The sequence below is a fragment of the Pongo abelii genome, chromosome 1 (genome assembly GCF_028885655.2).
Source record: "Pongo abelii isolate AG06213 chromosome 1, NHGRI_mPonAbe1-v2.0_pri, whole genome shotgun sequence".
Taxonomy (NCBI): domain Eukaryota; kingdom Metazoa; phylum Chordata; class Mammalia; order Primates; family Hominidae; genus Pongo; species Pongo abelii.
In genome coordinates, this window is record NC_071985.2 from 225,731,713 (window position 1) to 225,745,383 (window position 13,671).

Sequence of the window (13,671 nt, forward strand, 5' to 3'; positions counted from 1 at the left end):
CTTCTCCCTTTTTGATACTCATTTACAGGCTCCCTGCTCCTTTCTGTCCATTCCCTGTTTACTTCTTAGACTAAAATGTTTCCATGGTAACGGGTTACTTTTCAAAGGGAACATCTTGTCATTTTATTTAATCCACTGCAGCTGAAGAGGACTGAAATATTAAGTTGTAGTTGCTATGGATACTGCTTTGTTACGTTGGGGTTTTTTGTATCAGATTTCATATACAATGACTTTCTGTTTTTTTAATACTTCAGGAATAAAAACAACGACTTACCATTATTGTTGTAATTTGGCTTCTGGAACTATTTTTTTCATATACTAAAACAAAGATTTGTAGAATAATGCAGGCTGAACTTAAGTTGTTTTGAAAAACATATTATTTACATTAGCTACACAGAGAAATTCCTTCTTTTGCTGGGGATGATAGTGACAATTCTTAATTCGGTTTTTGTAATATGATTCACAGTATAAAGATGTCTCCAAGATGATGAATCCACAGCAGAAATCCTTAGTAAACATAAGGAAAAAATAAATATGTCACTTAGAGTTAATTTCTTGAATCTCATTGCTGATAAGCTGTGGCCCTCTTTCTTCAGTTACTGGTTCAGCTGTGTACAGTGTAATTTGGGGTTGATCTGTTGTCCTTTAATCAGCTTTTCTCATGTCTAGTGTTCTTTCTGATTTCCCATCTGCCTGTAGTATATCCCCCTCTTCATTTGACTTTTTTAAAACTTTAAATTTTTTGGATTCACAGGAAGTTGCAAAGATACCACAGAGTGGTCTCATCTTTTGTAACTGTAATACGATACCAAAACCAGGAAACTGGCATTAGTAATTGTGTGCGTGTTGTTCTGTGCCATTTTATCACATGTATAGCTTTGTGTAACCACCACAACAATGAAGAGACAGAGCTATTCATCACTACAAAGCTCTCCCTTTGTGGTCACACCCTCGGCCTCCCTCCCTCTCCCCACCATCTCTAACACCTGGCAATCACGAATCTGTCTCCATTTCTGTAATTTTGTCATTTCAAGAGTATTATATAAATTGGCCTCTAACTTTGATAGATTTTTCTCTTTCATCATGACTTTCAAACTTAAAAATATTCTTTTGATCATTTTGTCTTGCTTGGGTGTTTGAAATGAACATAGAACCAAAACAGGGAAAGGGATATGGATTCTCATCATTCTGTTTGTAATTAATTGCATGATTTTGGTTCAGTAACTTAATCATTCTGCCGTATGGGAGTATGATTGAGAGCTCTGACTTTGGAGTCAGCTGACCTTGAGTTCGAATCCTGATTTCTCCACTTATTTGCTGTTTAATCTTGGGCAACTGCATAACGTCTCTTGGCTTCAGTGACCTGACCTATACACTTACTACAATAGCACCTATCTTACAGGGTTGCCTGTAAGATTAGATAAGAAAATAAATGGAAATTGCTTACCTTGCAATGCCTGGTACATAGTAAACGTTCAATGGATATATTAGTTGCTTTATTAGTGTTAAAATTAGTATTGTTATTATTACCTATGGAGATACTGCCTCATAGAGTTGTCGTGGAATAATGAAATAATATATGCCCAGCATAGAAAGCACTTAGTAATTGATAGCTAGTATTATTATTTTGCTTGTGTTTGTTATGTAACTATAATACACCTAGTTTTTTTTTTTTTTCTCCTCTGAGATAGAGTCTTGCTCTGTCCCCCAGGCTGGAGTACACTGGCGGGATCTTGGCTCTCTGCAGCCTTCATCTCCCAGGTTTAAGCAATTCTTCTGCCTCAGCATCTTGAGTAGCTGGGATTATAGGCACCCACTATCGCACCCACTACCATGCTTGGCTAATTTTGTATTTTTAGGGGTGGGGCTTCTCCATATTGGCCAGGCTGGTTTCGAACTCCTGACCTCAGGTAACCTGCCCACCTCGGCCTCCCAAAGTGCTGGGATTACAGGCACGAGCCACCGCACCTGGGCTACACCTAGATTTAAGATAATGTATGTGAAAACTCTAAGATGAGGATAAAGATAGATGTGTGTGTATGTTGCATTATCCTGGACATGACTTGCATCTTTGGTTTCTTAATTCATACAGTAGTATCCTTTGTATGACTTGGCTAGGATTCATACTGCCTTTGGTCTGGATTTTTCTCCCGAAGTTGATGACCACCCTGGCTTTGACTAGACCTACTTTGTTAATTCAGCAGCATTGTACATCCAAGCAGAAACCTCTTTAGTAGCTATGTTTTGTTGTTGTTGTTGTTTGTTTTTTGAGACAGTCTTGCTCTGTCACCCAGGCTGGGGTGTAGTAGCATGATCTTGGCTCACTGCAACCGCTGCCTCCCAGACTCAAGCAATTCTCCTGCCTCAGCCTCCTGAGTAGCTGGGACTACAGGTGCCTGCTACTACGCCCGGCTAATTTTTGTATTTTTAGTAGTGTGGGGTTTCACCATGTTGTCCAGGCTGGTCTTGAACTCCTGACGTCAGGTGATCTGCCTGCCTCAGGTGAGCCACCACGCCCGGCCTGTTTGTTTTTATAAAGACGGTCTAGTTCTATTTTGCCCAGGCTGGAGTGCAGTGGTGTGATCATAGCTTATTGCAGCCTCAAACTCCAGAGCTCAAGTGATCCTCCTGCCTCAGCCTCCTGAGTAGGTGGGATTATAGGTGTGTGCCACCATGACCAGCTAATTAAAAAAACATTTTTTATAAAGCCTATTGCCCAGGCTGGTCTGAAACTCCTGAGCTCAAGCTATCCTCTTGCCTCAGCGTCCCAAAGTGCTGGGATTACAGGTGTGCGTCACCATGTGTACTGCTATGTTGTTTTGAACACAGGATAGAAAGACACCTGGATTTCCGTGAATAGCAATACTAATATGTCTGTTAATATCAAAACATTAATTAAATGCCTTAATATCTAGAAATGAGATAATATTGTAGAACACCTAGGACAGATAGTAAGTGCTGAAATGTTAGCTACTGTTGTTATTAATCAAAGAAGAAAGCTGGCATCTTCTAGATGAATTTTAGTCTCCAGGACTTTCTGAAGTTCACAGTGTGCCATAATCAGTGCTTCTCAGAGCATAGCTTGTGGACCTCATTATTATTATTATTATTATTATTATTTCCTTTTCTTTCTTTTTTTTTTTTTTTTTTTTGAGGCGGAGTTTCATTCTTTTTTTGCCTAGGCTGGAGTGCAATGGCATGACCTCGGCTCACTGTAACCTCTGCCTCCCGGGTTCAAGCAGTTCTCCTGCCTGAGCCTCCTGAGTAGCTAGGATTCAGGCACACGCCACCCTGTAGGGCTAATTTTGTATTTTTAGTAGGGACGGCGTTTCACCATGTTGACTAGGCTGGTTTCGAACTCCTGACCTCAGGTGATCCACCTGCCTCGGCCTCCCAAAATGCTGTGATTACAGGCGTGAGCCACCTCGCTCAGCCTATTATTATTTTTTAATCCCAAGACTTGGCTTCCTGACTTAAAAGTCTTCTGCCCTATACCAGAAGACAGTGATTGTCTTGAGGAGAAGCCTCGGTTCTGTCGAGACATTTGAGTTAGAAGCGAAGCTAGCCACTTTTTTCATGGAATATCAGTTACTCTTTGAAAGAACAACTGACAGACAAACTGTGGTCATTCAGATGTGGGCATTTGGCAGAAACTTTCTTGAAGATGAATTAAGTGAGCTTGTTATTTCAAGGAAAACACTGATATTACTTGACAAGGCTAAGATTTGAACTTTCAAGTAAAAATTAGAATTTTGAAAAGCTTGTACTCACCACTCTGAGCCTGACAGCTTCTCTACACTGAAAGGCATTTCTTATGAGATAGGTGATATTAATATGATTTTTAAAAAATTCTGTATAAAGAACTGGTTGATATTTGAAAGATCTGCAGAACTGAGTAAACCGACATTCTCCATAAAACCAATGCATGGCATTACAAAATCACATCTGAGTAGAAGATCCATTCATTCAAAGGCAAGACAGACCAATGGATTTCGGAGTAGCACAGTCAAAAGGCTGTTGATAGGCTTTTAGATTCACCTTGTGTACACATCTTTAAGAAATGATTACTTGTTGAGTTTCTGTTTTGTTTTGTTTTTGAGACAGAGTTTCGCTCTTATCGCCCAGGCTGGAGTACAATGGCACGATGTTGGCTCACTGCAACCTCTGCCTCCCAGGTTCAAGCAATTCTGCTGCCTCAGGCTCCTGAGTAGCTGGGATTACAAGCATGCACCACCATGCCTGGCTAATTTTTTGTATTTTTAGTCGAGACAGGGTTTCACCATGTTGGCCAGGCTGGTCTCGAACTCCTGACCTCAAGTGATCCTCCCACCTCGGCCCCCCAAAGTGCTGGGAACTTGTTGAGTTTTTGGTGTAGTATCAAAAAGGCTATATTCTTCCCTTTTCTAGTTACATGGCTGTGTTAGGCTGTATTATCTTCATATAATTTAATCACAACAATATATTGCAGCAGATTGAATTCAAAAGTAGATAGGAGAATCTAGCTGTCTTTTCTATTAAGTCAAATGTTAATGAGATTTGCAAAAACATAAAATAATGCCTCACTTTTCACTAAAGGTTTCTGCTTAAATGCAATTACTTTTTATAAGAATATGCATATTGTTATGTAATGGGCTTACTGCTATTTTTAAATGAATATTTTGAAAGTTTTCAAAAATTTAGATTTCTTGGGATGTTCAGTAATTTTTATTTTTATTTTTTGCAATAAGCTTTATTTCTGCTTTGTCCAAAGCTTGGGAGAGGGGTCCAGGGTAGTGGCTGGAGGCGCTGCTTAGGCAGAAGCCCTGAACTTTGAGAGGGGCTCCTAAAAGTTTGCTGGGCTCTATAGGCTCCTAGTGGTGCTTGAGGGTGAGTCTTTTGGAAGAAACATTTACCCAGCCCAGCCTAGGGAGGTTGGTCTGGTAGTCACCGATCTTCTTGTTGAGTTTCACCTCTTCATCTAGGAAGTGGCTCTCCGGAAGTCACAGAGATGGGGGTCTGTGCAGGCAGAACCCAGGGCCTAAAGGTCGAGGATCTGGTTCAGGTTCTTCCCCAGGGCCATGATGGCTTCCATGCAACCCAGGGTTTTTACCGCCACTTATTTTGAGATGGCTTCTCCACATCCTGGAAATGGGTGCCGCTGCCACACACACATCTTCAAGAGACACTCAGTGCCCTGAATCTTCTTGGCCGATTTGTGGAAGAAGTCACCCATGCCTCCCAGAGCTTGCGGGGTTGGTCAGCAATGAGGAGCTAACCACAAAAACAGTGGTGGCTGGTCCCAGAAACAGGAGATGGCCGAGAAGAAGGGTCCTGGAGGTTGCAAATGGAGAGGAGATTGGAGGGCAGTTGGAGGCTGGAACAGATGGAGTCCCAGGATATGTGCTGTCCAAACATTGTTGAAACAAGAGCCAGATTCTGGGACCACCAAGACACACTCCAGTAATTATTAAGAGTGTAAAAGGGTACAGAGACCTAAAAGTTTGAGAAATGTTGTGTTAAGTAAAAGACAAAATGTAGTCATTGCATCAAGATTGCAATTGACGATTAAGAGTGTTTCCTACAAGCTGTTGATACTGTCCATGTTTAAATATCATTAATGAGTGAGGTGTGGACCACAAAGGGTGCATTCAAGAAGGGAGCAGTTCACAGACTCACTTTGCACCTGGCTGCAGCCTCATGGGGGTGCTTTTTCCATGTGCCAGGGAAACATTCTGGGGCGTTGTGGCTGCCTGACCTGTCAAGGGTGATGCAACTGTCTGGGGATACAGGATTAAAAAAAAAAAGAAAAAGAGAAAAGAGAGGAGAGCAGTGCGGCAGCAGGGGAGGGATACTTAGTTCAGTAAGGAGGATTCTGATTGCTCGGTGGATCCAGATACAGCTGGATGCTGGCACTTCCCCACCATGTGTACTTCCTGTCTTTCACCTTCAGCTCATATTCTGACAGTTTTTCTGTCAGCTGCATCAAGCTTTCTCTAATGGGGTGTGTTGCTATCTACCTCTTTATATCTTGGACCTAAAAAGTACTTTTGCCATTTATTCTATATTCTGTAACTCTTGCATATAGTAGGCTAATGCCATTGTCTGCATCTCAGATCCTACCTGCTCAAAAAGAACTTTGTTGTATTCCTTGCTACAGAACCCTGATATTTAAAAGTTACATACAGTTTATTTTTTTATTTTTATTTTATTTATTTATTTTTTTACAATATAGTACTCATATTTATTATATTCCCACTATATGCCATCATCTGTGTATTAGCTACTGAGTACACTATAGTGAAGACAGGGTTTCTAACCTTTCAAAGCTTAGAATTTGGGAGGTTTGGAATGGCAAAATTATTGAGTCTTGGAAAAATTTAATTAAACTTTTTTTGGCTGGATGTGATAGATTACATGCCTGTAATCCCAACATTTTGAGAGGCCAAGGCAGAAGAAACACTTGAGGCCAAGAGTTTGAGACCAGCCTGGGCAACATAGCCAGACCCTGTCTCTATAAAATTTTTAAAATTAGCTGGGCATGGTAGTGTGCACCTGTAGTCCTAGCTACTCAGGAGGCTGAGGCAGGCAAATCACCTGAGCCCAGGAGTTGGAGGCTGCAATGAGCTATGATCATGCCACTGTACTCCAGCCTGTGTGACAGAGTGAGACCCTGTTTCTTTATTTAAAAAAAAAAAAAAATTTAAAGGTTGAAATTTTGTTTTGTTGACATACACAGAATTTTTTTGTCCTATTGTTAGCCAGCATAATTTTCTGAAGGTAATATGGTGTTTTTTTTTTATTTTTTTATTTTTTTTATTTATGAAGTATTTATTGATGATTCTTGGGTGTTTCTCGGAGAGGGGGATGTGGCAGGGTCATAGGATAATAGTGGAGAGAAGGTCAGGAGATAAACACATGAACAAAGGTCTCTGGTTTTCCTAGGCAGAGGTCCCTATGGCCTTCTGCAGTATTTGTGTCCCTGGGTACTTGGGATTAGGGAGTGGTGATGACTCTTAAAGAGCATGCTGCCTTCAAGCATCTGTTTAACAAAGCACATCTTGCACCGCCCTTAATCCATTTAACCCTGAGTTGACACAGCACATGTTTCAGAGAGCACGGGGCTGGGGGAAAGGCCATAGATCAACAGCATCCCAAGGCAGAAGAATTTCTCCTAGTCAGAACAAAATGGAGTCTCCTATGCCCACCTGTTTCTACACAGACACAGCAACAATCTGATCTCTCCTTCCTTTCCCCACACTTCCCCCGCTTCTTTTCAACAAAACCGCCATCCTCCTCATGGCCTGCTCCCGATGGTCGCTGTCTCTTCGGAGCTGTTGGGTACACCTCCCAGACAGGGCGTCTGGGCAGAGGCGCTCCTCACCTCCCAGACAGGGCGGCCGGGCAGAGGCGCTCCTCACTTCCCAGACGGGGCCGCCGGGCAGAGGCGCTCCTCACTTCCCAGACGTTGGGCGACTGGGCAGAGGCGCTCCTCACTTCCCAGATGGGGCAGCTGGGCAGAGGCGCTCCTCACATCCCAGACGATGGGCGGCCGGGCAGAGACGTTCCTCACTTCCTATACGGGATGGCGGCCTGGCAGAGGCGCTCCTCACTTCCCAGATGGGGCAGCCGGGCAGAGGGGCTCCTCACATCCCAGACGATGGGCGGCCAGGCAGAGACGCTCCTCACTTCCTAGACGGGGTGGCGGCTGGGCAGAGGCTGTAATCTTAGCACTTTAAGAGGCCAAGGCAGGAGGCTGGTAGGTGGAGGTTGTAGCGAGCCGAGATCACGCCACTGCACTCCAGCCTGAGCACCATTGAGCATTGAGTGAGCGAGACTCTGTCTGCAATCCCAGCACCTCGGGAGGCCGAGGCGGGCAGATCACTCGAGGCCAGGAGCTGGAGACCAGCCCAGTCAACATGGCGAAACCCCGTCTCCACCAAAAATACAAAAACCATTCAGGCGTGGTGGCGTGCGCCTGCAATCCCAGGCACTCGGCAGGCCGAGGCAGGAGAGTCACAGGAGCCCGAGGCAGGGAGGTTGCAGCGAGCCGAGATCACGGCAGTACAGTCCAGCTTCAGCAACAGAGGGAGACCGAAAAAAGGAGAGGGAGACCGGGGAGAGGGGAGAGGGGAGAGGGGAGAGGGAGAGCACATACAGTTTAAAAATACTTTTGTTGCAGAGAGGGATTTTTAAATAAGCTTTTAAGAAGTTTCCTTATTTTATCTTGGTTTTCATGTTATAGCCTACTTATTAGTACTCTTCCCTGTTATAAACTTAAACAATTTTCAATTCTCTTAAGATGGCCCAATACATTTTTTGTCTCATTTGTATTATTAGTTTAATAATAATTATCTGCATCCTATTTTTATGGAAATACGTGAGATGTAAGTAGTACTAGTCAACAGGGTATTTGGGAGTTTGTTTCATTATCATGGCACATTGGGTTTTTTAAAGCTAAATATGACGATAAATTGGCTTATTAAAATAAAAATGGGGTTGTGGGGTGAGTGCGGTGGCTCATGTCTGTAATTCCAGCGCTTTGGGAGGTTGAGGTGGGGGTCCCTTTGAGCCCAGAGTTTTGAGAACAGACTGGGCAACATAGCAAGACCTCATCTCCAAAATAAAATAAAAATCAAACAGGAATGTTTTTTCCGGAATTATCAGGGACTTAACAGTGTAGCCATGATATGGAAATGATATCCAACCACTGGAGAACTCCAGAGTAACAGACCTTCTGGAAGAACCCAAAGGTTGAGCTGCAGGCACAAGTTACTGAATGGGCTGTGGCTGAAGGTTTCTGAAATGATACATTCTGGCTAGACCTACTTGTAGGCAAGAAAGCATTTGGAAAGTATTTAGAGCTTTTGGCAGCTTGTTTTGCTCACAGCTAGTTAGAAAATAGAAAAGGACAAGTTGGAAGGGAAATAGTGGTAACACTGGCTGCTTGCTTGTTTTTCTTAGAGAAGCGCTTGTGATTAAAATAACTTGTGGCTGATTTGATTCCTCTACATACCTCCTAAAACACCTTCTTCCATTTCCTACATAAACCTATGAGAACAATCCATCTTTTAGCTTCTTTTTTCCACATACCATTCTCCTAATGAAGAAATGAAGATGACTTGTATGATGAAGTCAGCCCACATGCAAGCATTTCCCCGTCACCGTCCCTCCCTTTCAGCCTGCCACCTCTGCATGCTTTCATTTCTACTTGGAAAGTCCTCTTTTTTTTCCTGCTGCTAGGCCTATTATCTCCTTCTGTGTCTTCTCTTGAAACCTGCCTCATTTTGGTACCTCCCTTTCACATTTTTGTACTGTGTCTTTTGAAGTGTCTTATGTTGATGAATACGGGCATCGGCCTGTTCTGGTGTTTTGGTACAGATGCTGCCTCGCCAGCTGGAGGCTTGTAAGATTCTTGACGACTGGACCACCACATTTTTTCTTCTTCCTCTTCTTCGTCTCCTCCTCCTCCTCCTTGTCTTCCTCCTCCCTTTCTCCCCTTCTTCCTCCTCTTCTTTTTTTCTTCCTTTGTCACATTTACCACCACCTTTGCCCAAACAAGATTCTTCATGAGAAGATGGTTGGATTAAAAGAAGAAAGTACTGGACCTAGGTGCCCTAAAGAAAATAATAGCTTTCCAAAATGTATTTTTAACAATTTCAAACACAGTGGGTATGGATATCAGATCCATGAGAGAAAAACAAGAGCATGTGCCTCCTCTTAGGCCATCTTCTTTGACACTGTTTTGTTTGTTGCCTTTTTTGTAGACAGGGTCATGCTCTGTTGCCCAGGCTGGAGTGCAGTGGTGCGGACATGGCTCACTGTAGCCTTGACCTCCCAGCTCAAGTGATCCTCCTGAGTCACTGGGTCTACAGGCATGCACCACCATGCCCAGCTAATTTTTAATTTTCTTGTAGAGATGGGGTCACTCTGTGTTGCCCAGGCTGGTTTTAAACTTCTGGGCTCAAGCGATCCTCCCGCCTTAGCCTCCCAAAGTGCTAGGATTACAGGTGTGAGCCTCTGTACCTGTTCCTGTTTGTTGCTTTATCCCCAACACCTAGGACAATTCCTGGCTTATAATAGGTACTTAAATATTTGTTGGATGGATGGATGGATGGATGGTTGGCTGGCTGGCTGGCTGGCTGGCTGGCTGGCTGGCTGGCTCAGTATGTGTCCTAGGATAAATTTTCTCATTTGTATTTTATAAGGCTTATGGTAGGGCACCCTGAAATGTTTTGAAAGGAAGAAATGTCTGACTGGAATTGTACTACAGGAATGTCCATCTCTCTGAGGCATGAAAGAATGATGGTATAGGGGCCAGGTGTGGTGGCTCATGCTTGTAATCCCAGCACTTTGGGAAGCCGAGGCAGGCGGATCCCTTGAGGGTCAGGAGTTTGACACCAGCCTGGCCGAACATGATGAAAACCCAAATTATTAAAATTACAAAATTTACTGAAATTTACTACTAAAATTACAAAGATTAGCCGGGCGTGGTGTAGGCACCTGAAATGGAGAATCAATTGAACCCAAGAGGCGGAGGTTGCAGTGAGCTGAGATTGTGCCACTGCACTCCAGCCTGGGCGACAGAGTGAGACTCTGTCTCAAAAAAAAAAAGAACGATGATGTAGGAAGGTTCTCATGAAAGGAAGCTGCAGTTCTTAGGATTTTAGAAGGAAAAGGTTTTAGAGGTGCGTGTGTGGTGGTGGGTGGTGTATGTATACAGAACATTAGAAGTAGTGGGGACGTTAATTCTTCCTCAGTTTTTCCTCATTTATTTGAAGAGAATTACTTTTTTTGAAAAATGTGTGAATGTTTATGTCAAAACTATATCGCGCTAACTTAATCTGCTCTATTTCTGTTCCAGGAGGCTGAACAGTACCCAGGGGGAGATTCGTGTTGGTCCTAGTCATCAGGTGAGGTTCATTTTCATAGCTTCCTTAATAGGTTTTTGTTTCTTATTATTCTGCTGGCACTTTATTCTGTTGAGCAGCATCTTAGAATGTTGTTATTGCTATAGGGAATTTTATATAAATACAGAGGTTTTTTTTTTCCCCCCCTCAGATCACCACATTCATTTACCATCTCCCATTTTTAAGTGCAAAGTTCAGTAGTTAAGTACATTAATATTGTTGTATAGCCATCACTGTCGTCTATCTCCAGAACTCTTTCTATCTTGCACAACTGAAATTCTGTACCCATAAACAGTAACTCCATTTCTCTTCTGCAGCATTGGCAATCACCATTCTCATTCCTCTCTCTGTCTTTGACTGTTCTACCTCATGAAAGTACCTCATGTGAATGGAATCATACAGTATTTGTCTTTTTGTGCCTGATTTATTTCACTCAGCATAATGTCCTCACGGTTCATCCGTGTTAAAGGCATGTGTCAGAATTTCTATCTTTTTTAAGGCTAAATGACCCATTGTATGTACGTGTCACTGTTTATCCATTCATCCATTGATGAACACTTGATCACAGATTTTTATTTAAAACATTTTTAAAGCCAGGCACAATGGCTCATGCCTGTAGTCCCAGCACTTTGGGAGGTTGAGGCGGGCAGATCACTTGAGGTCAGGAGTTCAAGACCAGCCTGGCCAACATGGCAAATCCCGTTTCTACTAAAAATACAAAAATTAGCCGGGATTGGTGGCAGGTGCCTGTAATCCCAGCTTCTTGGGAGGCTGTGGCAGGAAAATCACTTGAACCCCGGAGGCGGAGGTTGCAGTGAGCCGAGATCGTGGCCACTGGACTCCAGCCTGGGCAACACAGGAAGACTTTGTCTCAAAAAAAAAAAAAAAAAGATAAAAGATGTTTAAAACCTCTTTTCCCGGCTGGGTGTGGTAGCTTCTCGCCTATAATCCCAGTACTTTGGGAGGCTGAGGCAGGCAGATCACCTGAGATCGGGAGTTTGAGACCAGCCTGGCCAACATGGCGAAACTCCATCCCTACTAAAAATAGAAAAATTAGCTGGGCGTGGTGGTGTGTGCCTGTAATCCCAGCTACTCAGGAGGCTGAGGCAGGAGAAGTCACTTGAACCCAGGGGGTGGAGGTTGCTGTGAGCTAAGATTGCGACACTGCACTCCAGCCTGGGTGACAGAGCGAGACTGTCTGCAAAAAAATAAACAACCTCTTTTCCTTCAGGAGAGTCAAGATGGTTAGGAAACTTTTCATTCAGAGGGTTGCTGTGTCACGACTGTTGCTCTTTCTTATTTCATTGCATTTACTACAGCTCTTTGGTTTTTGTTGTTGTTTTTACTTTTTTCAGAGACAGGGTCTCACTCTGTTGCCAAGGCTAGAGCACAGAGGCACGATCACGGCTCACTGCAGCCTTGACCTCCTCCTGGGCTGAAGCAATCCAACCTGCCTCAGCCTCTGAGTAGCTGGGACTAAAGGCATGTGCCACTGGGCCCGGCTCATTCTGTTTTGATCTCAGTATCAGTTAAGATGCTTTCACTGGCAGGACTCTGGCTGTGTTTCTGTCTCCCACGTCATGACATCCTGGTCAGGCAGGGCCGGGGCTCTGCTGTGCTTCTCTGAGACTGTCTTGTACCCAGCTGGCCTCCATGGAGGTGGCATCATCCTCAGCTCAGTTTGACTAATTCTAAGATACACTTTTTTCCTTCACATTTGCTCTCTATAGTTGGGCTTCATTGTACATTCTGTGGTGTGGTTATAATTTATTGGCTATATTTTATCCTTTCTCAGTGCACATAAAATAACAGTGGATCTTACAATGAATGAAATTTAGCAAGTGTTGAGAGGAAGAAAGAATTGAACTTCCTTTCCTCTTAGGAGCAAGGAAAATTTCCCCAGCAGGTCCCCAGTAGACCCACATATTGTTGCCATGGATTGGATCATGTGTCTATTTCTAAACCATGAGGAAAGAGTTTAACATGATTAGCATTTGAGTTGGAATGGATGCTGGGGAATCCATAGCTAAGGCCGTCATGTCTAAAGACATGGGATACAGGCAGCAATGAGCCTTGGAAGTGCATAGAGATTTCAGTCGTCTGTCTAGTTATTATTTCTGTCTAGATTTTGAGCATTTCTAAATTGGGTGTCATTTACATTTTTAAATAACCTATTTTAACTCTGTAATGAAAGAAATTAAGAAGTGAAGGAGTTAAGAAGTGAAGTGAACACAGAAACTATCAGGGTCACATAGTTTATAGAAGATACTTCTCATCCCAGACCTAGGGTTATAACTGATACAGACCGAAAGAAGCTGCAGGAGGACAATGTCTGCTTGTTCAAGTAGAGTCTTTTGTTGGTGTGTTCCATTAGGTGGGCCTGACTGCTGCCTCGGGGCTGTATTTTCAGTCTGGGAACCTGGTACTCACCTAATGCCACTCAGTTTCATCTCCCATTCTCTACTTTCTCTTGCACTGTATTTTACTACCCATTTTTTCCCTCTCACTGTGTATTCCCAGTGTCTTGAGATCTTTGTACCAGACTTTTATTTTATAGATTTTTTTTTTTCCTACCATAAAAGAAAAAGTAGTTCCTAAGGAAAAGATGCTTACTACATTCTTGGAAAAGGAGCAAATTTACTGTGATTGGATTTTTGTATACTACCGTTTAAAATCAGATGTTTGGTTTTTTACATCAGATTTTAAATGTATTCTGTGTGCTTCATTTTCAAAAAGAAATGTTTTGGAGCACCAAAAATAATAGAACTTTTAAAAATGAATTGGC

General features: G+C 43.0%; 1 protein-coding gene and 1 non-coding gene across 26 annotated transcripts in view; both read left to right on the plus strand.

Annotated features, from left to right (window-relative positions):
- Positions 1–13,671, plus strand: part of RERE (arginine-glutamic acid dipeptide repeats) — a 466,431-nt gene that overhangs the window by 304,157 nt on the left and 148,603 nt on the right. For all 25 annotated transcript variants that reach the window (XM_054556896.2, XM_054556977.2, XM_054556960.2 and 22 more), the window contains one exon: positions 10,841–10,889. In XM_054556896.2, coding sequence (XP_054412871.1) covers positions 10,841–10,889 — 49 coding nt within the window. The remainder of the gene's footprint in view (positions 1–10,840; positions 10,890–13,671) is intronic.
- Positions 5,646–5,770, plus strand: LOC112131434 (small nucleolar RNA SNORA77). The gene has a single exon (XR_002913505.1). It is a non-coding gene; the product is annotated as a small nucleolar RNA SNORA77 (small nucleolar RNA).